The sequence below is a fragment of the Molothrus aeneus genome, chromosome 9, assembly GCF_037042795.1.
Source record: "Molothrus aeneus isolate 106 chromosome 9, BPBGC_Maene_1.0, whole genome shotgun sequence".
NCBI lineage: Eukaryota > Metazoa > Chordata > Aves > Passeriformes > Icteridae > Molothrus > Molothrus aeneus.
The window spans coordinates 18,300,004-18,325,102 of record NC_089654.1 but is presented as its reverse complement, the minus strand read 5'-3'; the positions used below and the strand labels follow the sequence as shown (position 1 = coordinate 18,325,102).

Here is a 25,099-nt window from a genome sequence, read left to right as displayed (position 1 = left end):
CAAGCCATGCATTAATACAGTGATTCCTGACGTTGACTCTACAGCTTTTTCTGTGTTCTGAAAGACCACCTTTTCCCACATCCTTAATGATAAAGATAAGCTGGTTTGCACTGACACATCAATTTTTTTTAACAGACTATATGGAGGCCAACATTAGAAAAAGAACAAAAACAACAAAGAACCCAGTGCCCCCAAAAAAAATCCCAAAACAAATGAATACTCCACATTGGAAAACAAACTCAAAAAACAACCCAATCCCCAAAATCAGCAAAGCCATGCTGCCCTCTGGATTAAAAGGTTGTCCCTGGGCTGTGCAGAACACTGGCAGGGAAATGGAGGAGGGAGAAATTAATGTCAGGAGCAGTACAGAGAAACCTGTGGAACCCAGGGGAAAGTTTTAGGATTTCAGAGGAATCTTTAGGTTTAAATGAAACCAAAGGAAATTCGTGGGGGATTTTCAAGAATGAAATTCTGTTTTTTTCAAAGGAGAAATCAGAGAGGGAACAAACTGGAAGACAGAGAAGAACTCAAAGGGATAAGGGCAAATCTGAAGTTTGGGAGATTTAGGGAGTAAAGGAAACCGTGTTTGTGGTAATATACTAGAAATAAGAAAAATGGCAAGTGTGTAGACAGAGGAAAAGAAGATACAAAAATTTGTGGAATTGCTAAGAGAAAATAAACGAAGAGAAGATTGCCACAGAGAAAGGGTGTTGAGAGACATAGGATTATGACAGGTGAGAAAAACAGAATGATGGGGTTTTTTCTGTGCCAGAGGAACTCTGACTAAACTAACAAAAGACATCTATATGCCATTGCAAAGACTGTAGAAAACGACAAGTCGCAGTTCATATGTAAAATACTGTAGGTGGGGTACTGTTAATACAATGAAGGATTGTGGAAGTCAGAAAGCTGCTAGGTGACTGGTAATAATTATATACAGATATTAATCAAAATTAATCTTTAAGTACTACTTTGAGGCCCCAGGTTTTTCAAAAGTGCTGTTTTATTCAGCTTTCTCTGTTAATCGTAGTATATTTCAGGTCACTAAATAAAATAGTAAGGAAAAAAAAAATTTAAAAGAAAAATTAGGAACGATGTTAAATTGATGCACATGAAACAGTGACTTTTCTAGAGATGTCTGTTTGTACTTAGTGTAATGGAATGGCTGACAGCTGGTTTCAGTCGCCGTAGTGTAATTATGTAGAATAGACTTTTGCGATGACACTATGTCAATTAAGGAATCTCTCACATTCTAGACTACAAAGGACAAAATGACAGTACAAGATATTTCTTCCGTTCTTTTTCATAAAAAGATAGTGACACTGTGTGAAATTACAGTCCTGTTATGATGACACAAGTCAAATGATGTGAAAGATTTCTGGATTGATTAAAAATCATCAGCATTATAATATAGAATATGTATGATTTGATAAGTTGCTGTTATGTTTTGTTCATTCTTCTTGGGAAGATATTTGGGGGGGCTGACAGACTGACGGTGTTTCTTGTTATATTTGAGCTGGTGTGTGTCAGTGTGAAAAATGCCCCTTATATAACAACGTACTTTAAAAAGTGACTCTTCGCTCTGTGGAAATGTTTTAATCCAATACATCTTGAATAAATTTTTAAGCCATCACAGAACATGAACTAGAATAAGAGGTGATGATATTTTTCCATGTATTTTGCTAGGTCTCCCTTTGTTAAACTTAAATCTAGATGAAAAAGAAATAATATGACTGTTTTCTTCTTTCCGTTTAAAGTATTCACACTGTCTCCAAATTCTGATAAAGTCCGTGTATTAATTTGTATTACATAAAGCATAATAATACATATTCTTCAGGGGTTTTTTTAGAAAACTGCAATATCAAAACATCCTGAGGCATAATGAATTTATTTAAAAAGGTCTTGAATTGAATTGAAAGAAAGGATGCTATAAGCATTTCCTGATAGTAAATACAATTTCTTCTGGTCTCTCAGTATTGATCCTATGTGTTTTAATAGATTTTTTTCAAGTAAAAAACAGTCTAATTTGCATGCAAATTGTATAATGCTTCCAAATGATACATGTGGAGATCCTCTTCTGCCTGTTTTCCTCCGATTATTGATATCTGTTTAAGGCTTCTTTTTGTTCCCTATGTTAGCAATGTAGTATTTATTGACATTTTGTTGTAGGAAACCACAAAAAAACTTATCCAGTTAGATTAATTTATTTCCATGGAAATGCACAGGAGAAAAAATTCTGTGAACAAAGGCAGGAGCAGATATATATCTCATTAAAAAATTCAGAATTCTTGTTTTAGATTGCTTCCTCTGTGACGTCTGTAAGAAACTGGCCAACTGAGTCATCTTATTATTTAAACATCTACAAAAATTACTCCAAACTGTTAAGGTAGCTTGCATTATTCTATGCAGTGAAGCAACTGTGTCATTTTAATGAAGCCAGTCTCCCTTTAATTATGATCCTTTCTCATGTACAACATGTGCGTGGTTACCAGCCTGCCAGCTCTGCATCTCTGCATGTCTATTTTATATGCAGCCTACTACACACTAGTTTTGTAAAATGAAGTGATCAATATTTTTTTAAAAGGGAATATTCTATGAATATTTTACTTCTAATGTCACTGATAAATATAATGATCATTAATACATGCTTTTAGCTTAAAAAGGATAAAGCTGCATAAGCAAAATGTTGGTGTAATTAAACATTTAAGATAATATACATATTCTATAAACTCTCATTTATTATTGTACTACCATGCTTTGTAGTTTTGTAACACAGTTTGCATTAACACCACTCAGTGTAACTTACTAGACTTACTGAATTTATCTGTCAGTGTTTGTCAAGTATTGTAAAACATTTTTCTAATTTTTTGGTATGTTAGATAATTTCACTGTAAGGATAAGATAAATAATAGAATAGGACAGAAAAGAATAGAATAGAATGACAAAAAGATGAAACAACTCAGAGCAACTCAGGCCCATGCAGCCCTGCCCAGAGCCCAGCCTCCACACTGCACTGTGCCCTGGCAGGCAGGAGGTTTGCAGCTGGACTCGCTCTCGAGGCACCGCGCAGTTGTGGTGGCAGCACATGGCAAAATCCTTTCACTGGGAGTGAGCAGGAACAGTGGCAATGGGAACAGTGCTGACACCGATCTTCAGCAAGGTAGAAGGAGAATAAGAGAACTGTGGCTCTTCTGAGAGAATGTTGTAAGTTTACCTATGGTAAAATTAGCACAGAGTAGTTAAGTTTTGGCAGACCATGAAACCAAGTCCAGTCCAAACCTGTGCTTCCATTGCATCTCTAGAGGTGCCCATGTTAGCACAGTTGGAACACACTAGTGAAGCAGTGCAGAAGCCTTGCCCTGCTGTTCTCAAATGTGACTGTCTTTTAATTTATCATTAAAATTATTTTACGTGCTAAGACTAGAAGATACATACCGGTTGATACAATTTATTTAAGGTCTTAATATTTAGCATGGCAATGTGTAGTTTTTGATATTCTTATTTGAAGAGAATGCAGTTCTTTTTCTTCTGATGCTACCACTAGTAGTGCCAGCTGCAGGAACTCATGATCATGACGGCAATATCTCAAAACTTTCCAAATCATGTCTCAGTCTTCATATACTCAATCATGTTTCTCTCAAAGTAAGAGTTCAGCAGTAGCTGGCCTTACCCCTATTGAGTCTTCAGTTCCAGCTTCCTTTTTACCAAATTCTGGTATGGTGTTCTGAGACAGATTTCCTTAGATATCCCCTTAACAAACTGTGATCTTGGTCCTATACCCCTACTGACCCTGGGCCTTTCTCTCTGAAGTCAGTTGTGCCCTGTCTTTCTGTAGCATAGCTGTGCTCAAAGTTTGGTTTGAGCTTTCAAAAGAAGTAACATGTGCCAGCTGTGTTGACGTTGTATTGGCTCAGTTCAAGTGTGAGAATATGCTTAAAGATGCAAGAAAATTAATTTTAAAAAAGGAATATTTAACAGCTTTGCTTTATAGGCATAATAACTAGGTCTGTATATAGATTTTAATTACAAAGCTGAAAAATGTAGACAGTCCTTAATGAGGTTGCTTAAATAGAAATGCACTTTGTTTCCATTGAACCAGAGTTGAAGATAATAAATGTAATGATACTGGACAACACAGGAAGGAAAACTGGAAGTCTAATATGTGTGAAACATAAAAGAGAACAAAAGTTCATTGAAAACCACTTTGTCTTTGAGTTAGTGAGAAAAATAACCAGCACTAATTTGTAATTATTCCTTTAGAGTAGAAGAAAGGAAAGGCTAGATGTAATTGCCTGAGGAACAGGCATCTAGTGCCACTTAAGATGCTGCAGGGTAACTAGGCTGGTCTCATTGCTGCTTTGGAAAGATGTGGGTTTCCTCCATTGATTTTCACCTCTGCTGTCTGCAAATTTGTGTCAGTGACATCTCCAATATAGCTGGACTTCTTTAATTTGCTGCCAAATTGAGCTTGCAGGTTTTTTCTTCTTTACAGGTTTTTTTAAGCATCCCTAATAATCTCTGATATTAAAACAGTATAATAATCTGGAAGAACAAAACTGTTTGCTAATATGTACAATTCCATTTTAACTAATACTCCTTTACATTGGAATAAATGAGAATTAGGGCTAATAAAATGTCTCACTAATCACCATAGGGGAAATGGCTGAAGGTTCTTCAGAACGGTTGTATAAAGGTGTTGCCTGTTCAGCCAGGATTAGAATTTCAATGGGATTTAATACTCTCTAGGCAGCTGGTTTGTGTTTCCAGATGAATGAGAGAGGCTTGTGGTCTGCCTTAGCAGACCAGCAGCTGTAAGCAAGGAGTCCAGTTATGTTTATAAATACATTTCTTGAATGTTGGCATTTTCTTAGAAATTTCTGTTTGTGTCTGTATGATCTGATTTAACTTTTCGAGAATTGAATGCTCAGTCTAATAATATGCCTGTAGTGAATTTGAACCTCCCAAACCAAATTCTTGTTACCCATTGTTGGTTAAATTGTCAGATCTTGACACTGGTCTTTTTATTCCTAAGTGGATTCTTACTCTTTGTGGCAAAGGATACAATATGATTTCATAAATGTAGGTGCAGAACTGCCAACAGTAGTTCTCTCTCTTTAAATGACACTTCAGGTCACTCCTGGCATTTCCTCTGATTCTTCTTCTTAAGACAATTATCTAGCTGAAAAAAACACCAGAGGTTGTTCACTCATGGCATCAGGACACAGGGAACTTGCTAAAGTCCATTCCTTAGAGTTTTAGTATGGAAAGAATCCTTGCTAGTTCTCATATAGCTGATGACTATTCCTTTTCTGAAGAAGCCCACTGAATATTGAGAATCTTTGAAGTTGTGAATTGTAGGTAACATCTTTAATTAGTTCCCTGGTTTATGATTTAAGGAAACAGGAGAGTAAGTGTTTGCCCTGATCAGTATGTGTTGAGAAAAAAAAGATCAAAAAGAATTCAGTACTGCAATATCTGCAGGTGGCTGCATGGGAAGTCTTCTCATCATGTGTCTGGGAAAATTGGCTCTACTGGTCTGGTGTGAAGGACAGGAATATCGACAGAGATGGTGTGCACAGATGTGTAAAATAAGATTTTCATTCCTGAGCTGTAAAGAACTGGTAATATAACTGGCACTTTCTGGTCATCCTGTAACAAGGGTTGCAACTCAGCTACTGCCCAATTGACCTAGAAATGGAGAGAATATTTTCAAGTACATAATGCAGCAGTTGTAGTGTTTGAAGTTAGATTTGTTAAGCTACTAAAAATCCTACAACCACCTCAGACTGAAGATGCTTTTCATCATTTTGCAAGCTAAAAAGCAACAGTTTACCTTTGCATACTCCACAGTTTTTGCTGACTTTCTTCTCAGTATCTTTGATGGGATTTTGCATAACATGTTAGTACATTTCAGTAATGTCAGTGTTATTTAACACATATGCTTATATATTATTTTGTTACGAAATTCTCTCTTGAAGGTTTGAATTTTTGCTTCATTGGTATGTGACTGTTGTTTTTATTTCTTCTTCCTTTCTCTTTTTCCTTCAGAATTACTATGGTGCTGCCAAAATGATTCTTTCTGACAATCCGCTTGGCCTGACATGCGGAATGGTGTGTCCAACATCGGATCTCTGTGTTGGTGGCTGCAACTTGTATGCCACTGAGGAAGGACCAATTAATATTGGTGGATTGCAGCAGTTTGCTACTGAGGTAGGACTTACAAATGTCCTAAATTCTTTGTACGTACTATTGAGTATTGCCTGTGGTTACCTTTGGTAATGATTTTTTTCAAGAAAAGTTGATACTAATAAAATTAAAGCATAGAAAGCTGGAATAGTTATCCTTTTTCTTACAGCACACTCAAATGCTTAGAAATACTTTCATAATGCAGTACATTATAGGAACATAAGGAACATTATTTGTGAACAAGATGATTCTTTAGACATACTGGTAGTTGAGACAATTTCTTTTATAATGAAAACTTTATTTCAGGTGAAATTGTGGATGTTGCTCCATTGTAGGCTGCATAGGGGAAAAGATCAAGTGCAGCTTTATCTGTAAATGCATATTAAGGAGATGTAGAACTGTTCTGGGCATAGGATAGATTCTGTAGCAGAATTAATGTGTGTTTGTGCTGGCTTTGAGACAAAGGATAAACTTCAGATGATTTTTTCTTCTTAATGTGTTTACTTTATTTATTTTCCAAACCTAAGTAAATACATAGTTTAAGGTTGACCTAAAATACGTGTGCATGTGTATCTATTTATATAGGTAAGATTCACAGTGTATATATGTAAATTTACTAGTTCATAAAGGTAGGTGCATGTTTTGGCTACTGAAGCAAAGGTTGTTACCTGCTGCTTCACATTAGAAATTCTTTGCATGGGTTTTTGTTGAGCTTCTTGTGCATTGCTTGGGATTATGTAGTTTTAATGCTCCAATTTCTGTCTGAAGAAAGAGGCAACTACTCGTTTGTTAATTTCTTTTGAGGGCATGGAGAATTTTTACCTCACTTAAGGTGTCAGATGCTACCTCATCTGATCTGTCTGAAGCAAAATTTTGTAAAAGTGATTATTTTGGCCTCTATAAAAGTGAGGGAGTTATGGCTATATTAAAACCAGCATATTCACGTGTTAGGATTGTACATTTCTACACAGTCCTTAACTAATGTGCGTGTCCCTATTCTGTATCATGAGCCATTTGGCTGATCTTATTTACAAACATACAATGAAGTTCCAGTCAACTTTGCAAAGCCTGGGAAAAAAACAACTTTGTAGAACAGACCAAAATAGAAATGCAAATCAATCTGGAAGTTTGAGACCAGTATTTTCCTCTAGTGTCAAGCATAGACTTCACACTTTCTTCTCAATGGCTGTGGGTCATGATTTGATGAGCAAATATTACTACCTGCTGCTGCTGTTCTCCTTTTATCTGTTTGTATCCCTCTTTTCTTCTCTCCAGGAGACTTGTAAATCTTCTGGAGCGCCTGATAAACTTTTCTGCTAGCTGTTGCTGAATCTTCTCTCCTCTCTGTCATTTAAGTAGTTATCCACTTCATTTTTCTTGAGATTTGAACACACAAATATGTTCCAAGTTCTCATTTACAGGATGAGACTAGAGACACGGAACTGTGTTAGTTGTGTGTGTGTGTTTTATAGTTGGGCTTTATCAGTCAAGAAACACTTTTATTAGCTTTTCTTCTAGTGGCCTTTATTCTGTATATGTAAAAAGCTAGTATTTGTTGCAAAGCAGAAGACTACTTCTTTCCTTAACCCCCCCACAAAACCAAAGATAGAAAACTGAAACCAACCGACCAACCAAAAAAGATTAAACAGTTGGCAAGTAGATCATAAATACAATAGTAAAATATTACTGTTTAGGAACCAAATGAAAGTAATATCTGTTATAATTTGATTTGTGTCTTCTTTTAGCTCTTATTGTATGATTAATAGAGAGGAATTATGACTTGGTAGATAATGCTAAATATCTGCCATTTTTCTTCAGAAATGTTCAGAACTCTATTAAAAAAACCCCAGTGGTAGCATAATGATGGATATGAAAACTGCAGAGGATGAATAGTTTTCAATGTTTCAAGTTTGTTTAAAATTATGTTAGTTCAGGAGCTCTAACAGAATAAAATTGTTATATAGTTCTATATGGCAGTCCAACAAAAAGAACATTTCAAAAAATGTAATTATCTTTAGTATTTTCATAGTATCTATGTTTTTATACATTTAATATATAAAAAATGTAAAAGAAAAAAAATTGTTGTTAATAACCTTTAGGTTTACTGCTGTTCAACACAGAATTTGATTATATTGTAGCACTCTCAATTAGTAATAATAGGCAGACACTTTTGCAATTAGTACTTTTTTACTTTTCAGTTAAATTTTGCTGTGAAAGTAGGTATAGTTGAAAAAATATAATGGTATGAGTGCTTCCAAGTAAAAATCATTATAAAAATATAGATTATAATATTGAAGAAAATTGTAAGGTGCTACTGTTCATACAAGAATTGGCCCAGATAGCGTGTTCACAGCTCTACCTGTACAAGTAACTTAGCAAATTGTGTAATTTAGGCATGCAACATGTGTTAGTCTTAATGAGAGCTGCATGGTGATTCTCATGCATGGTGTAATATTTGTCCCACAGGGGCTTATTTACTGAAAACTCCATTGTGCATGAAGCCAGTTTTAGGCTTTTTTTTCCCTCAGAATTAGTCTGAGGATCATACACTTGATGCATTATGAGAGTGAGCAATAATAAAAGGGCACAACTGCTAGCTGAGATAATAGATAAAATTGCAGTAAAGCAGGAATATGGATTTAAAATGGAAAATATATGGGTATGACATGTGCCTGTTTGTGCTTCTGAACAATGACTGATCATCTGTTCATACTGCAGATAAACCTCCCTAATTGTAAAATATTTGTCTTGCATACGGTAGAACAGTAAAAAAAAATGGCACCTTATGCTGCCTGCATTTCCCTTCTGCCCTTTCATAGTTTTGTAACTATGTTTGGCTCATTCTCAAAGTGAATGGTAATCCAGCCTGAGAAAATGTGGATTTTGACAATTAAATGTTTCAGGGGGAAAAGGGAAATGTCCGTTTGTATTTGTGATGGGGAATGTGTGTACTGGGATGCAGTTACCATGGTAACTGTTGCATCTAGAGAATAACATGGAGTAAATCTCACTATTATTAATGACGAGTGTCAAGCTCAGGTTACACCTGCTACTTGCACAGGTCAAAATTATATTAATGCCTTTATCTGTCTCCTTTGCCCAAGTACTCCAGAATCAGGCAACATCCATTTTTTGAACACAAGTTCAGTGAAAATATACTGAGATTGCAGTGACAGTACATATAAGCATGAGGTATATGGCTGTGAGTCCCAAAATGAACTAAAATCACTGGTTACTCAAGTACAAGTTTGCAAGCTTGTAGTGAAAAGAAACGAGGTCTATTACCTTATCTGCTGTCGTATTAGTAAGAAACCCTCAAATTATTATGGTTTTGGATAGACTTTATTGAATATAAAGGTTCTTTTCTGTTTCTGTTTAATCATTCTGAATGGTGCAGCCCAAGCTAAATAGAAAATGTAATATTTTCATCTCTGCATGCTAGATACAAACACTAGATCATTTAGTACTGTGGCTCTTGTGCCAGTTACAGTTCTGGCGATTTGTTCCTCTTTGCAGATACAGTCTGACTGCTGCTGCCGCAGAAAGAAATTGGAAAAGGAAATTAGATACGTGTTTTTCTGAAAAAGAGGGATTGTATGAGCTTACCTGCTGCTCACCTAGGGTCAGCTCAGCAGAGTACCTGTGCTGGACAGAGTGTTCTGGTGAGGGACCTGAGTGCTGAACCTCCCTTCTCCCTCAGCCCACCACAGTCAAGGAAGAAATGTCTTACCTGAGGGATTGCCATGGAGTGGCACACTGTGCCCTTGGGCTTAGGTTCCTCTTTGAGTTGCAAATTGACAGCTCTGATCAGTCTGTAGTGCAGCTGTGAGGAGAAGGTGGCTCTCATGGGGCTGCCACTTCTGCAGTAGGACAGCCTTGAGATGCCAGGCTGGGCATCAACACAGGCATGGATACATGAGCTGCATCTGCAAGAGGAGGGTTGTTCTGGGGAGCTAAGACAGCAGGACAAATAGAAAACGCCCTTTATTTGTCAGCATTAATTTTAAGACACCTTTAGGTAATTATATCTTTAAGTCATTTAATTATTTAATTAATTAATTAATTTTAAGACATCTTTAGGTAATTATATCTTTAAGTTAAAATCCATGATAATAATAAATAAAATTTCAGGCTTGTCTGAAGGGAGTGGTGTAGCTTTCTACAATAGTTCAGGGGATGAGTCTGAGGACTTCTGATTTCTCTGGCCAATGCTGAAAGATTTCCTGATATTTTGGCAAGTTATATAAACTTCCCTACAGCTTGTTTTACAGATGTTAAGCATTTTTTTACTTTTTAATGCATTTGCATGAATGTTGCTAAGTCCATTTAGTGGTGAGATTCATTAAATGTTGAGATTTGGACTCTGCAATGTCCTAGATCCATGGGGTATCTTAGGACTAGAATACTGGAGGTTTTAAAAGTCTTTAATAAGATGTTTTGGGGCCTTGTTTTTTAAGCACTCACCTATTTCCATAAAATTTTGAAATATTGCAACTTTAACTCTTAAATTGTGGAGGGAAGATCACAAACGTTTCATAACTAGCATGTGTCTGTGGAAAAAACTCTTCATGTAGCATCCTATGATATCCACTGCAATTAAATGGAATTAATTGGGTGATCATGTAATTTGACAGCTTCAGGAATGTTACTGTGCATGCAATTTGCTTTATTTTGCATTAAAATATGTGCAGAATATGATTTTCTTCTTTAAATATTCAACTGCCCCATATTAATGTAAACCAGCCTACAGAAAAATATCCATGGAAACCAGTGGGAAAGTGTGAAACTAGTAAAACAAGTTCCTAAATGTTCCTGATTTCATTGCCTGTATTCTAGTGTCTGTGCACTAGTAAAATGTGATAACAATTCAGTGTATACTGATACATTTCACTCTAAAATTAATCCCAGCTAGGTTCTAATGTCTGTGTCAGTAACCGGTATCTCACTGCCTTAGTGAAGGATGTTTAAATGTAAACCTTACTGATAAACTTATTTCTAGAGCCTTTTAAGCATGGAACCAAGCATTATATGTGAAGAATATAGAAAATTTAGTTATCAAGTCAAAACTTGAATTACTAAAAGGTTAAGTTGTCCTTCTGTGTGTCCTTCTGAAATGCATCCTTCTCTGTATATCTTGGATATGCAAAGTATGTTTTGATAGTCTCATTTTGTAGGATTAGGCAAAAGTTTTTCACATTTTAACACTGAGATTGATCTTTCAATCTATTTACTGTTTTGTTGTACATTGTCATAGTCTAAAAATAATTTTAAGCAATCACGGAATAGAAGAATGGCTTGTGTTGGAAGGGAGCTTAAAGATTATCTAGTTCCAACTCCCCTGCCTTGGGCAAGGACACCTTCCACTAGATGATGTTGCTCAAAGACCCCTCCAACCTGGCCTTGAACACTGCCAGGGATCATGGAATCATTAAGTTTGGAAGAGATCTCTGAGATCATCAAGTCCAACCTTTGACCAAACAACACCTTGTAAACTAAACCGTAGCTCTAAGTGCCACACTGATTGAAATTAGGTATTTTATTTACTTTAAATTGTATAGAATTTGAGGTAAAAATTCTGAATATCAGTTCTAGCCTGTTTTAATGGTTTAAAATGTTTTGGACTCATGTAAGTCATGCTTACTTTGCCTTAAAATTATTTTCATCTGATTAGCAAAATGCATTTCTCTGAGTCACCTGCTACTCTTTGCCGAATGTCACATCTTTTCATCAAAACATTCTAATACAAGAGTGGTGCAGTGAAGAAAAGAACCAGAATTTTGCTCCATGAGGCTAACAATAAGCTTTTCCCTATCTGCATTTTCAAAAGCAGCTAAAATGATTTGGCTAAGACTTTCCAGGAAATTTAAACTGGAATCAGTTGCTCAACAATTGAAACCACTGTAGTTGGCTCAAGCGGGGCGTGTTGTGGAACCTGAGTATAAACTCATGTTGTGCATTATTTTTATGTATTTTGGAATTTTTCTCTTTGTTGAATATTTTGGAACATGACCCTTTTGCAGTGAAAGGATGTTTTATTTACAATAGGGAATGCAACAAACTGTTGGATTTCATACTGTAGAGAACCATGCTGTAGAGAGCATTGAGCAAGTGCACTCACACCTTTACACAGTGAAGTGATGAAAATAGGACAACTATAATATGTTACAAATGTGTGATTCAAGAGAGTATTTTTTCAGTTGTTGGAACTTAGCAGAATAGATTGCCTGTTTTGGTTTGGTCAAATTGGAACTCACTTTTGTACTAAGTCTCCATGTTTTATAAACTGGGATATCCTCTTGGAGGACTCTAATGGACATGAGGCGTAAGAAGTGGACAGAATCAATGTGGGTTTAATTTGAGTAGGCCCTAGACAGTGAAGTAATGATAATTGTGTAATATTTGATAAAAAGTTTAAGAATAAATGCCTAATGTTATTAATGTCTGTTATTAATCTGTGTATGAGAGAGCCAGAAGGAAAGACAGACATGAGGATGATGACTGAGGCTTTTCACTGAGACACTCTGCTTCAAAATTAATCGTTTAGTCTCATTTTCCTGAATGGGTCTTGGTTAATAAGCCCTGCAAAACAAAGGAAAAACTCCATCCAAACACCCAGCAAGAAAGAAATAATGTTTTTGAAGGAAAAGTGGAGAGAAGGGTAATAGTATTAAATTTTACCTGCATGCTGAACATAGTCTGAAGAGATTAGAAGCAGAAAGGACAGTTGAATGTAATGTGCCACTGAACACTTGCTTGCCAGTTGCTCATCTATGGCCACCAAAGGATTTATACAGAGGAATTCAGTGATATTTAATTAAGTAACTTACAGTATAGGGAAACTTCACCATGAGGTGAATAAAAATCCTTTGAAATGCATTAAAGCAGTTTGCTATTTTCACACAGTTACCCTGCCAGCCTTAATATGCAAAACTGCCACTGAATTCCAGATGGCAAGATACTGCCACACAAGCTGGCTGAGCTGCCTAAAGACAGTTTTACCCTGTTTGCAAATAGGCAGAATTAAAGTTGACCATTCAGCCTGAACTCCGAGGATTTTCTGCATGAGTGCTTGGTTTCTGAAGCTTAACACTGCACCACAGTAGTGTGGAACTTCAGTGTAACATTTATTAGATAGGTATGACTATTCAATAATACATATAAAAATAGTTATGTTAACAATAAAGTAAATTTAGTAGTAAATTTGTTAAGCATATGCATATTCAGAGTGTTCAATATGCACATTAAATATGCAAGTTATGTAATTTTTGTTACAGAATAGCCTTTTTAAACAACTATATGAGACTAATGAAAATTTGCTATAATTCAAGCAATTTCTTATGAATATAACAAAGCAGACATTTTAGAAATATCATTGCATTAGGGTTATCATAATCTAGTTTCACAGTACAATATGAGCTTTTCAGCCTGTGAAATCCATTAATAACTACATTAAACTTTCCCATATTGTATGAATTTTCAGGTTTAAATGATTCTTTCTTTAAAACAATTATCTGTCTCTTGCTTCATGCAGTTTGTTAAACCGCTGTGTCAATTTACAAAGACTGGGGGAGTTTGACACAGAAATTTTAGAGAGGGAAGGAACTAATCATTGGTTTACCTAGCATGAGTGCTCAAGTGCATGTGAAGAAAATGAACATTGATTCAAAATATAAATGAAAAATTCTAATCATGAGTGGAATTGCCAAAGTTTAACTTGAAAACCCTTTGCTTCTTGAGTTCTAAGGAAAGTAAAATCTGTTGGTAAGCTTCTAAATAGTTTAAATGTGCTATTTATTAAGACGAATGTCAGTGTATGTATTTTAGAGGACTAGCTAGTACTTAGGGAGCACAGCTCTGCATTGAAATAGGTGGGGAGCAGTGTGGTCTTCTGGTAGTTTTTGAAATTCTACATTGATAGTATTTGTGATATGACTGAGAATCCCCATGCAATGCATTCCTGAATTATTTTTTCTGCGACAAATATGTTCTGCTTGGGTTAAAGATATTTCCTCCTGATGCCTAAGTAAAAAGAAGATGTACCTGTGCTCTTCCATGCTTCTGATGTTTAGTGGCCTCTAAGGCTGTGCGTCTGTTCTTTTTCGTTTCGTAGATCATACTAGATAGAGACTCAATCCTTTCTCTCCAATTTCTGTAAGTGCAGAGGAGAGTGAAATCTTGCTTGGGCAATACAGAATATTTCTGCCTTCACCTCTTACCTGTATGTCTGAGTATAGAATTGATTTAATGCAAATCTGAAAAATTGTGTGACATTACAACCAGGTTAGCCGCCCATTGCATTGCGTTCTATAGAAATACAAAACAGTGGGCAGAGATTGTTCCGAAGTATTTTTAGTAGTCAGGACAGATTGGAGCAGATCACCACCATTATGCAGGTGAATGAATAATTGGGGCTTAGGGAGAACAGTCTAACTTTCACATGTGTCTACAGTTTTTGGAAATTCAAGTAAAAAGTGGTCAACAAATTAAATAAGTAAGAAATGGAAATCAAGTCCTATAAAAATTGTCTAAGAGAAGGCATCCAAAGCATAGGTTAACAATGAAAATATAGTACTGAAGACTAAGTGTAGTTCCTAAAAAACATTTCAAACCCACCTAAAATTTGTCACCTACCACCTCTAAAATTCAAGCTATAAGTGATTTTTCCAGGATCATGCAGGTTGTCTCTTGAAGAAGCACTATACTTACTGGCACTATAATCCTTTGCATTACTTGCGGAGGTATTTTTCTACTAGTAAGAATAATTTGTTTGCAGGGAAATTTTTTGGCATTGCAGAGATTCTCTACCATCTGGCTGACTTTGCATTGCTATTCTGTCACTGGTAGTCTGGATCTGTCTTCTCTGTAAAATTTACAGTAGTGAAAAACCTGACTTCAGAGCTTTTTAAAACAAAAAGACCGATAGAAGGACCAAACCCTGCTAATACAACATCCTTCACAAATGCACAGATCATGTCATTTGGAAATCCTCTATAATGTTGTGAGTTTGCTATAATATATCAGCTATGTGACAGCACTAGCAGAAGCTTCCATCATGTCAGTCATAATAAAATTTAAAGAGGGAATGTGTTTAACCTGTTGATTGTGTTGCTTTTCAGGTTTTCAAAGCCATGAATATTCCTCAGATCAGAAACCCTTCCTTACCTCCTCTAGAAGATATGCCTGAAGCATATCAGGTGAAGATAGCTCTTATTGGTGCAGGACCTGCAAGTTTAAGTTGTGCTTCCTTTTTGGCTCGACTAGGCTATTCAAACATCACCATATTTGAAAAACAGGAGTACCTTGGGGGCTTAAGGTAATAAAACAATGATAACAAAGCACTGTTTGCAATTATTGTAGAAAGCATAGCAAAAACTGTTGTACATACATAGTTTATATATGATCACTTGACTTTTAGCATAGGAAGAGAACAGAAGATTTCAGATCTGTAAAAGTCACCTTTTAATTAAATAATTGATCATTCATGTTAAAAGAGGTACAGTTAAAGGCAAGCTTTAACTGAAAATCTAGTGGCTATCTCCTATAGTCTCTTCATATGACCTGTTAAATTCTAGGGTGCAATTGTTATGATCAAATTAACATATTAGAAAATCATGTCAGGAACCATTTTCCCTTATCCTTAAAACAAGATTAAGTCCCTGTATCCCTAGTGAAAGAATGTTTCAAATGCTTTAGATAGTAATTTCATGGAGAGTTTTTGTTTTAGCATGCTTTCCTGGACTACCTTGTGTAAATAAAGGTGACAGTGGCAATCAGCCATCAGTGGATCTGCTTTAGCAGACCATACCATATGGGTGAAATAAACCCCCTGCAAGTCAACCTTCAAAAAGTTACAAATACATAAAAGAAGGTACGTTTTCAGTTTTCCTCTGTGGTAAACCCTTGGCTAGTATTTGCATGTTGTCAGTCCTCTACACTAGAAAATTAATTTTTGCCACTGCAGTAATGGCTGTGATCAAATCTAGTAGGTTTTTTGGAATCCCTGTGTATGAGATAATTCAGTCACGAACTAGTGGATACCAAGCCATTCAAAATCAAAATTAAATTCTGCAATGTAAGATGTGCAAGAGTACAAAATGCACTCACACAATGTGTTTAAAAAATAAAAAGTATAATGAAACAGAGAGAGAAAGAAGGGTGATGCACTTACATTTCTTAACGCAGCATCACTGAGATCAATAGAGTTGACGCGGTTAATGAAATTGATCCATAATGTCATAATGTCAAATACTTATTCAGTGCTCTGCAAGAAAGAGAATCAGTTCTGGAGAAGTTGAACCGATTACTTGCGTTTTTCCCAGTGAGGTTCAGAATTGTTCTACCTAATTACCAAGGTGTTAATCCATAGGCATTTAACTGTGAAGCTGTTTCACTTGAACTATTTACCATAGAGGATTGCAAATTTAGTATGTGAAATACCTATTTACCTGTTCAGTAGCACATGTTGTCATAAATGCCAGATTAAAATCAGTTTTGTTACTATAAAGCAGTCAGAATTAGTAAGAGGTTTTTAACAAAAAGGCTCTTTTCGGTGACAGGTTGGACTCAGGCTGGACTTGGCAATACAATGCAGGACTTCCTGCAGCTGCTTCAGCACTGTAGTACAATGCTACAGTTGCTTAGTACATGCTTGTGTATTTTAAGCAGTGTGGTCTTAAGTTCTTTGTGGTTTAACTTGAATTTAAAATAATGTTTTGCCTGTTGTTTCTCCTAATGCAAAAAGCCTTACACAGAGTTTTGCCTGTTCTCTTAGTATCTTTAATGGTTGAGGAGTGTATTTTTAAATGTATTTCTTTCTTTTGAGTCTTAACATGTATTAATCAAGGTCAAATTTGACTTCCATTCACTCTAGAAATGCTCATGTGTGGTTTAAGGGCATCAATTCCTTTTGTCCTTACTTTAATCTTGAAACAGAAGGGGGGCTGGCCTGTGGCAGCAGTCATCCATTATTGCATTTCTAAGTCTTTGCAACACGTCTTTTAACAAATTTAGGTTATTGATGAGCGTGTTTTCAAGGCTTCATAAACTATTGCAAATTGCTAAGAAGACCAAATCAATTTTGTATTTGGATTCAGCTGTTTATAATGGCAGTGTTTTTGCCTTCCTAAAGTTTTTTCCCATTGTTTTTAATTAGGATATTTCTTGCATCATAGCTAATTTTCATAATATTGTGACACTAGAAAGGTGTGTAGTGATTGCAATTCCTGTGGTGGGATATTTAAATATAACATAAATCCATGCTTCTCTGAACGTGTCTGGATTTTTCATATTTATGGGTGGGTTTTCCTACATTTCACCAATTGTGTAAAATTTATGCTTTATAGTAGAGTAGGCATGAGCACACCATGCTCTTGCTTAGAGACCATAAACAAGCTTTACTACTTTTGCTCCTATCTGCCCCACTGCTTTATAATGTATCAAAGTATTTCTCTCCCTAGGTCAAAGAATTGTCCCTTGAGCAGCAGTAATTTGAGGTCTCTGAGAAACACCAAGCACCTCTGACTTGGGTCAAATTTGAGGCTGACGTGAATTTGTGGGACACTTTGCATCCACTGCATCCCTCCTCCATCTCTGCCCCATTTCCTTTTCCCCTCTGTCTCTCCATTGCAGAGTCAGAGACCTGCTGCTGCTGAAAGAAATTGCATCAAAATTATTGATGTATAGGTGACTTTCATAAAAAGCCTATTTTCATAGTTAATGTGCATGCATGTGGGTATACCTCACAGCAGAAAACGAAGTGTTTAATAATAGCAAAAAAAAAAAGTGTTTACAAATTCCAACAATGATGTAACAGCCAGTGGTGTTCTGGGAGCATGTTGTGGAGACATCATAGGTGGCCTGGAAAATAGAACTTTCCTCTTTTTTGATTAGATTTCTTTATTGAATCTCTGTTGCAGAATCATATTGATACATTAGTTTCTGCCTCAGACACCTTTATTTAGCATGACCTGTGAAAGTTGTATTGACACATTCATTATATCTGATATTTACAACACTCTCATTGCACACTGGTCAAGAAAGGTGTAAAAACGGCAGTATTAGAAATAAGGAAGAACACCAGTTTCTTATCAATATAATTGAAGTTGATGTAGCTTAAAAGAAATAAAACTCTTCTGGCCTGTCAAAGTTAGATGCTAAAGATGTGTGGTCAATATCAATATGTAAAATAAGCTGGAGTGAATCTCTTGTGCCTCTGCTTTGTTATGGATATTACAGATTCATTAATTTGAAAACAGATTAGACCGTTTGAAGCTTAGAAGTATCTGGGGAGAAGCCTTTACTTTTCTGCATATTTAGGTTTTTATCTTCATTGAACAAAAGTATCTAAAATATAACTTCACTGTTTATCTGCAACATGTTTTACAGTAGGAATTTAGAACTGGTCTATATAGATGTAATTCCACTGGAGATAAATATATTTATTTTAGATCTGTATCAGTAGATATAAACTGAGATTCTATACTGGCACTGCAGTTTTTCCCTTCTGTGATTCTGGGAACTTGAAGATGTCATTCTTAATCTTCCCCAGGAGGAAAAAATGCCGGTTAATAAACATTATGTCAAAAAACAGACACGAAATCAACAACTGATAAAATGTTTGTCCATCCTGAAAAATAATTTAAAATTTATGAAGTAGAAATGGAGGTACAGTTTTAAATACCCTAGCTCAAAATAGCATATGTACCACTTTTAAAAAATTGTATGGGAAATTTGATACTGTAGTATTAGATAGCTTAATGAAAGATTGCTATGTCACTTTGCTTTCAGTAGCCTTGAGGTCTTTTTTTAAATGGGTATCCTAAGCTTAGTGTTAATGTATTCTGGTGAACAAAAGGAATGGAGCTGAAGTCCTTTAGAATTCAAACATAACATATGTTAATTAGTCACCTACAAGAGTGGGCAGTGTTGGCCTCAAGGTACTGCCTTTCTGGCCTATATTTTTAGCATTGGATGAATAATGCTTTTTTTTTTGCTCTAAAAATTAAAAAAAGTCAAGAGTCACACTTCAACACATTTCCGTTCACATATGTCAAAATTAACTAAGGTATATCATAAGTATTTTAGCAAATAATAATAAATTTTAAACTAATATTTTCCTAATAGTTGCAAGCATTTTTTTTTGTTTTAGTACGTCTGAAATCCCCCAGTTCCGTTTGCCATATGATGTAGTGAATTTTGAAGCCGAGCTTATGAAGGATCTTGGAGTGAAGGTAATGAAAAATATGTCCTGCCTATGTATAGCTCAAAAAAAAAAAGAACAAGAACTCTGCCAAAGATTAACAGCAAAATGTCATGCACATTAGTAAAGAACGATTAAAAGCTATGCTAGACAGAGGCAGGAAGATGCTTCCTCTTGCTCAGGGCATTTGTCTGTCTCCTGTCTGAATGCCACTAGTTTGGAAAAGGGCAATCAATAGTTCTCATCTGGAATGCCTACATGTGATTAATTGTCTGTAAGAAACAAATTCCTAAATTGCTTTAGGGGTTCAATGTAGCTATTGGAATGATTTGATTTTTTTCAATCAAGTTTTTTTCATGCAAGTTTGGCACTACTTAAACCATTCATATTTGATATTTCTTTTATTCCTTCTCCCTGAGTTTTTTTTTCCTAATGGGTTATCATATAGTCTTGCATCCAAGTTAATCTTATAATAAAATGCATCAAATTAAAGTGTTAACATGATCATCTGTTACAAAAAATAACAATCTATTCAACTTCTTGGAAAGCAATAGTTATGCATTATTTTGTTAAATATTCTGTGTGTTGTTTATAGATAATGGGAACAGCGATTTATTGTAATTTAGGACTTGAGCTGACGATTTAGATAGTATTTAAAATTGTTGCACATTTTAATAGAAGTTACAAATGTACCACTGGATCAAATTTTTGAGTACCAGGAGAGATAGTTTATGTTAAACACATTACTAAAGCCTTCTGTGAAGCAAGAAATTCTTGGATTAAATTCTTTCATGTTGATTCTTTTTGTAAAAGCAGTAGACTTTGGTCATAAGACCTGAGTAAAAACATTGTCCTGCCTGGGTTTTTTTAAAAATGCTAGTAAGATGCAAGATAAGGTTTTAAGTGCTACAGGTCTGTTTTTCTACTTTAAAGTTCCCTTTGCAACCCTCAAAAAGACTGACAGAATGGTGGTTTAGTTAGGGATGGTGTTAAACAGAGCACTGAGACACCTTTAGACAAAACTGCTGGGCATAGACTCCTGGGACTCCTCTGCCAGCCTCAGTTCCCAGGGCCTCTGTGTTATGACAAGGTCTCCAGAATGGACTGATAGAGCCACCACGTCATCCTGACCTGCAAGTCCTCTGTGCTTCTGGAGTGCAGCAGAGAATCTCAATGTAAATTTGTTTCAAAGCTCTGCCACTGGTTTGCAATTGACCCTTTGGCAAGTTGGTTAAATAAGTACCTTAGCTTTATGCCTCTATAAGCTGGAAATATTTTCTGGTGTTTACTTAAAGCATTTCAAATCTGTGGTGGAAAGTGCTGTGTTGTGTAAATGCTCAGTAGTGCTGTTTATTCAAGTAATTCCACTGAAATTAGTAAGAATTAGTCAGCTGGATAAGGATTACAGAGCTAGGCCCTAGAAGTATTATGAAACCTTACATAAAATAGTATTGCTATTTAAATTCCTTCATTAGGTTTTCATAACACATGTACACAACAGGATAAAAAAATGTAATGACAATTTATGGAATGTCTTTTGTTGCAAGTGAGGATGGAGTCTGTATTCTCATAAGGATTGCAATAGTACATGACTTTTCACCTCTGATAAAATTTATACTAAATCTCCAAAGACAAAGTAAGTCAGTGTTTTAAGTAGTGTAAATTGTATTTTACCTCTGCCTTTTTTCCCCACCGACCTGAAAAGTATACTAAATAAAATATAGGCAGATTGAATAACAAACAAGATACACAGTGACTTGAAGGCTAAACTGTTAAGATCACAAAGTAGAGAGCTTACACAACAGCACTGCATTTTGTGAAGTAAAATCACATGTGATATAAAAAAACCTGAGGGAAAACATTCAGGTTCAGAGAATCTAAGATGTGGAGATAAAAACACACATACCTATGTCAAGAAGTATGAAATATCAGAAGAGGAATCACACACGCTTTTTGTGCTCAAAGGCCTTGGGGTTAGGAGTGATGAACAAAAGGTGTGTGTATCTCCAGTTGCATGACCTCTGCACAGGCACTGCCATCCTTGGTTTCCTGAGCACACAGAGAGCCCCATTCCTTGTCTCACACTTACAGCTCCTCTAGGTGCTCAGCCTGGGCAGTGGCTGCTCAGAGCAGGATTAGTGGTGGAGAATAGCTCCAGAAAAAAAATTGCAGCTTTTGCTTCTGGAAGCAAAAAGCAATTGATAAGAAACAAGTGTAGATTATAGGTGTGTTTTGATTGCTGGGAGTTATTTCTTTCAATAAATGAACATCATTACTGCACTATGGACACGGTTTCTTGTCTAAATTAGAATTAACAATTGCAAGTCTAAATCAAAACTTATGTCATGCATAATTTTGAAAACCTTTGTCAGTTTACCATGTGAATGTGCTGCTTCATTGTAATTGCAATTTTTACCGAACCATCTTTAATTGTTTCAGATAATTTTTAGGAAAGGCCTTGCAGTGGATGGAATGACACTCCATACCCTGAAAGAAGATGGCTATAAAGCAGTCTTTATTGGAATAGGTAAGAGCTCATGGTCCCATGCTTTGTCATACTGAAATTGAAGGACTGCCTAGGAATAAACTGAAATTTGTATCTTTGTTAATAACATGATAGGAGAAAGCTTTAATTTGGTGCATTATGGAAGTATGGAGTATAAGAAAAATTTTAAAATCAGGAAGCTAAAATTAGTGGCCTTAATAGGATTACTAAAATTTTCAGATTTATGTTACAGATCTTTAAGTAATATGTGAATGTAGCTGAACGGGTTGATTTATTGTTTGTTTAGATAGTTTAAAATGGATGAACTAAAAATTTGCTTGTAATTAATTGCCATATTGGCCTAGAGCGATACACAAGTTTAGTTTTCAATTTTGTGAACAGCTTACTACGCCCACACAATTACTGAGTCTATATGTAAGCCAGTGATATCATGCTTGGTTGCTTTTTTTCTTTCATCCATTTAAAATGTGCCACATCCTTCAGCTAGACTGTAGTGAAATGTACTTATGGAGTGGGTTAACAAAATAAGCTGATTTTGACTTGTACAAAACTGGCATCATAGGTCTGTCTTCTCTCATATACTAGAGAAGTCTTGCACCTCTCTGCTGTTTGAATCATCGCTTCTTTTTAATGTTAGATTAGAATTATTATCCATTTACAATTATTTTGAAGTACAGCTGGACCCATTGCTGCCATATGATAGGCATGTTGAGCAGGCATTGTCTACAGTTGGTATGAGGCTTAATGCTCTTTATTGATCTAGACGTTGCCTAAGTGAACATAATAGGAAACAAGTTGGCCAACTGTTCCTCCTTCCTATTATTGATTACAGAGATGTAATTCTTAGTACAATGACAACTGTTGTTTACCATCTGGTTATGCAGTATAATCAGCTTTGCAGGTCTATTCTGTTGTGTAATGATAGCACCGAGTGTTGTGATTTAAGTAATCCTAAATCCTCACATTGTTAGGGAACTTCCACGTAAAGGAATTCTGATGTATCATATTTAGATGTAATTGTATACGAGGAAAGTGGTGTGACTTATGTTTTTTATTGTTTTCCTCTGTGTCTTTCAAACCACATTGCACAATCTCACCAATGAGGAATTAATTCATGACCATTTGTTTTCTGTGAGTCTAGCACTTAGGAAACAATTTTCAGACATTTTTTTTAACATCAGCATCGTTCCTCGCATTTCTGACTCAGAAGCTTAGAATAACAGTTCAGTTTAGTGTCAGCAAAAGTGACCACTGAGCACTTCACATAGAATTGGAGTGTTTGGTTTATGTATCTGGGTTTATTTTCTGACCTTAATAAAGCTATGCTAATATAAAATATTTTTGGTTAGAAATATATTTTTATATATGTATATACCTACAGAGAACATTTTTCCATACAGATATTAGGTAAAGGGACACAGCCAGAGTTTTAATAAACAAGACAAGGTATCTGAAGCATAATTCTCCTGTAAAGCATGTGTTCATTGATTGTACTAGGAAACAGAGTGTATAAATGCTAATGAAGGATTATGTGTACCTGCAAAGTTTTGTTATTGGACACTATCTTGCATTTATGATGCCCTTTCTGTACCCCTTGTCTGCCTGTCATCTCACTTTTGCAGTACTGTGTAAGCCACTGGACAGTAAAGTGGCCTTGCATACTGGCAGAGAGAGGGGGAGGACGTGCTGAGGGGTTGCATATTTGTGGAGTTAACAGTATTAATGCAATAGAGCATTTATAAGCTATCAGTAACAGCCATTTCTCCATAATGAGTCTGAACTGCATTTCTTTTTGTGTTCTTTGCCTACTGAACAAACATATTCAATGAAATACCACATTTGAACATTACTCTGAATCATAGGGGTAAAATAATTATGGAGCTACTTACATAAAATGGAAGATTTATTTTTTGTTGTAATTTGCTTCAGAATGAATTTGTACCTTGATGGAAAAGAAATATGGTAGTTTGAAATTTTCCCTGTTAGTGGAAAAAAGAAGTAAATGAGCCTGTAAAAGAAAATGAAATCCCTGATAGGATGAGTACAGTGTGAGAGGACTTTTTCACAGCAATGTGAATTTTTGAAGAGTACACCTTTAATCTTGCAAATGAGTTGGAATTCAAGATTCACTCAGTTGGGATTGTACAAAAGTCCATGTGTGATTCATGAAACAGAAGATCACTTGTAAATAACCAACTACCTGAGGGCAGGTGGAGTTGCAAAGAGAACTTTGAAAACTGTTTTTCACACAGTTATGCATCAGGGAAAATCTGTTGCCTGTGGGAATATTGTGTGTGGTAGGGAAAGTGCCCTCCACTGCGGGTTCTGCCGATGGTGAAACACAGTGACTGAGGTTTGAGCATTCTAGCCCGTGACCATGTTGAAGAGAAATGAACAGCAAAGGCTTTTGGTGAGAGCTGTTTGGACAAGTGTTAAAAGCGTGCCCTAATCAGCTGTTGGCAGTGTTTCTGACAAGAGAGGTAAAGAATTCCTAAGTTCACAGAAGGATACAGGTTAACAGACTTATTTGAAATGAATAGTAACAAAAGAGTGTGCTTTGCTTCAATTCTTTGCTTACTGAAGCATTGAGGCTACAATGGTTTATCTTAAGGGGAAAGATGCTCTCCAGCAGCCAGTAGGTCTGTGATATTTAGTCACTGGCTCAAAGTTGAGAAAAATACCTTGTACTAGACTTGAAAACAAGCAGGTGGCCAGTATATGTCACCAATATTGCACAACCTCTGGGGTCTCAGTGTGAGTCACATCTTGCCTCCATCTTACCTTTCCCAATTAGCCTGTGAAGACTGATGTGAAATTTGGGGTTATGAAGGCCTATGTTGAACTAGGAAAGACTAAATCCTAGAAAAAGCTTTCATAGTTACCTGGATAAGTAGTAAGGATACAGCTGGGCAATGGGAATTTAAGAAATACACCATGCTTCTGGTTTTCTCCAGCAGTCACAGTTTCAGATTACAGCTAACACAAGTATTAGGGGATAGTCCATGAATCTCAGTTTCTTACATCAGAATTAATAATAGACAATGGTATGCGTGATAATTTTTAAAGGAACAAAAGGTAGCAGCTAAACAATATTCTTGGAGTCTCTACTGTGGTTTTTTAATGGTTTTTTTCATTGTCATTTAAGTAGGTGCTATTTCTAAACTTATTTCATTGGGCAATTAAAAGTGTTAATTAAGACTTAGAGATGA

General features: G+C 35.8%; 1 protein-coding gene across 3 annotated transcripts in view; it reads left to right on the top strand.

Annotated features, from left to right (window-relative positions):
- Positions 1-25,099, top strand: part of DPYD (dihydropyrimidine dehydrogenase) — a 332,297-nt gene that overhangs the window by 94,194 nt on the left and 213,004 nt on the right. For all 3 annotated transcript variants that reach the window (XR_010784063.1, XM_066555445.1, XM_066555446.1), the window contains exons 5-8: positions 6,049-6,210; positions 15,303-15,499; positions 19,334-19,415; positions 21,824-21,911. Coding sequence is in view for 2 of the 3 variants with exons in the window: in XM_066555445.1 (XP_066411542.1) it covers positions 6,049-6,210; positions 15,303-15,499; positions 19,334-19,415; positions 21,824-21,911 (529 nt within the window). In the remaining variant the exon portion in view is untranslated. The remainder of the gene's footprint in view (positions 1-6,048; positions 6,211-15,302; positions 15,500-19,333; positions 19,416-21,823; positions 21,912-25,099) is intronic.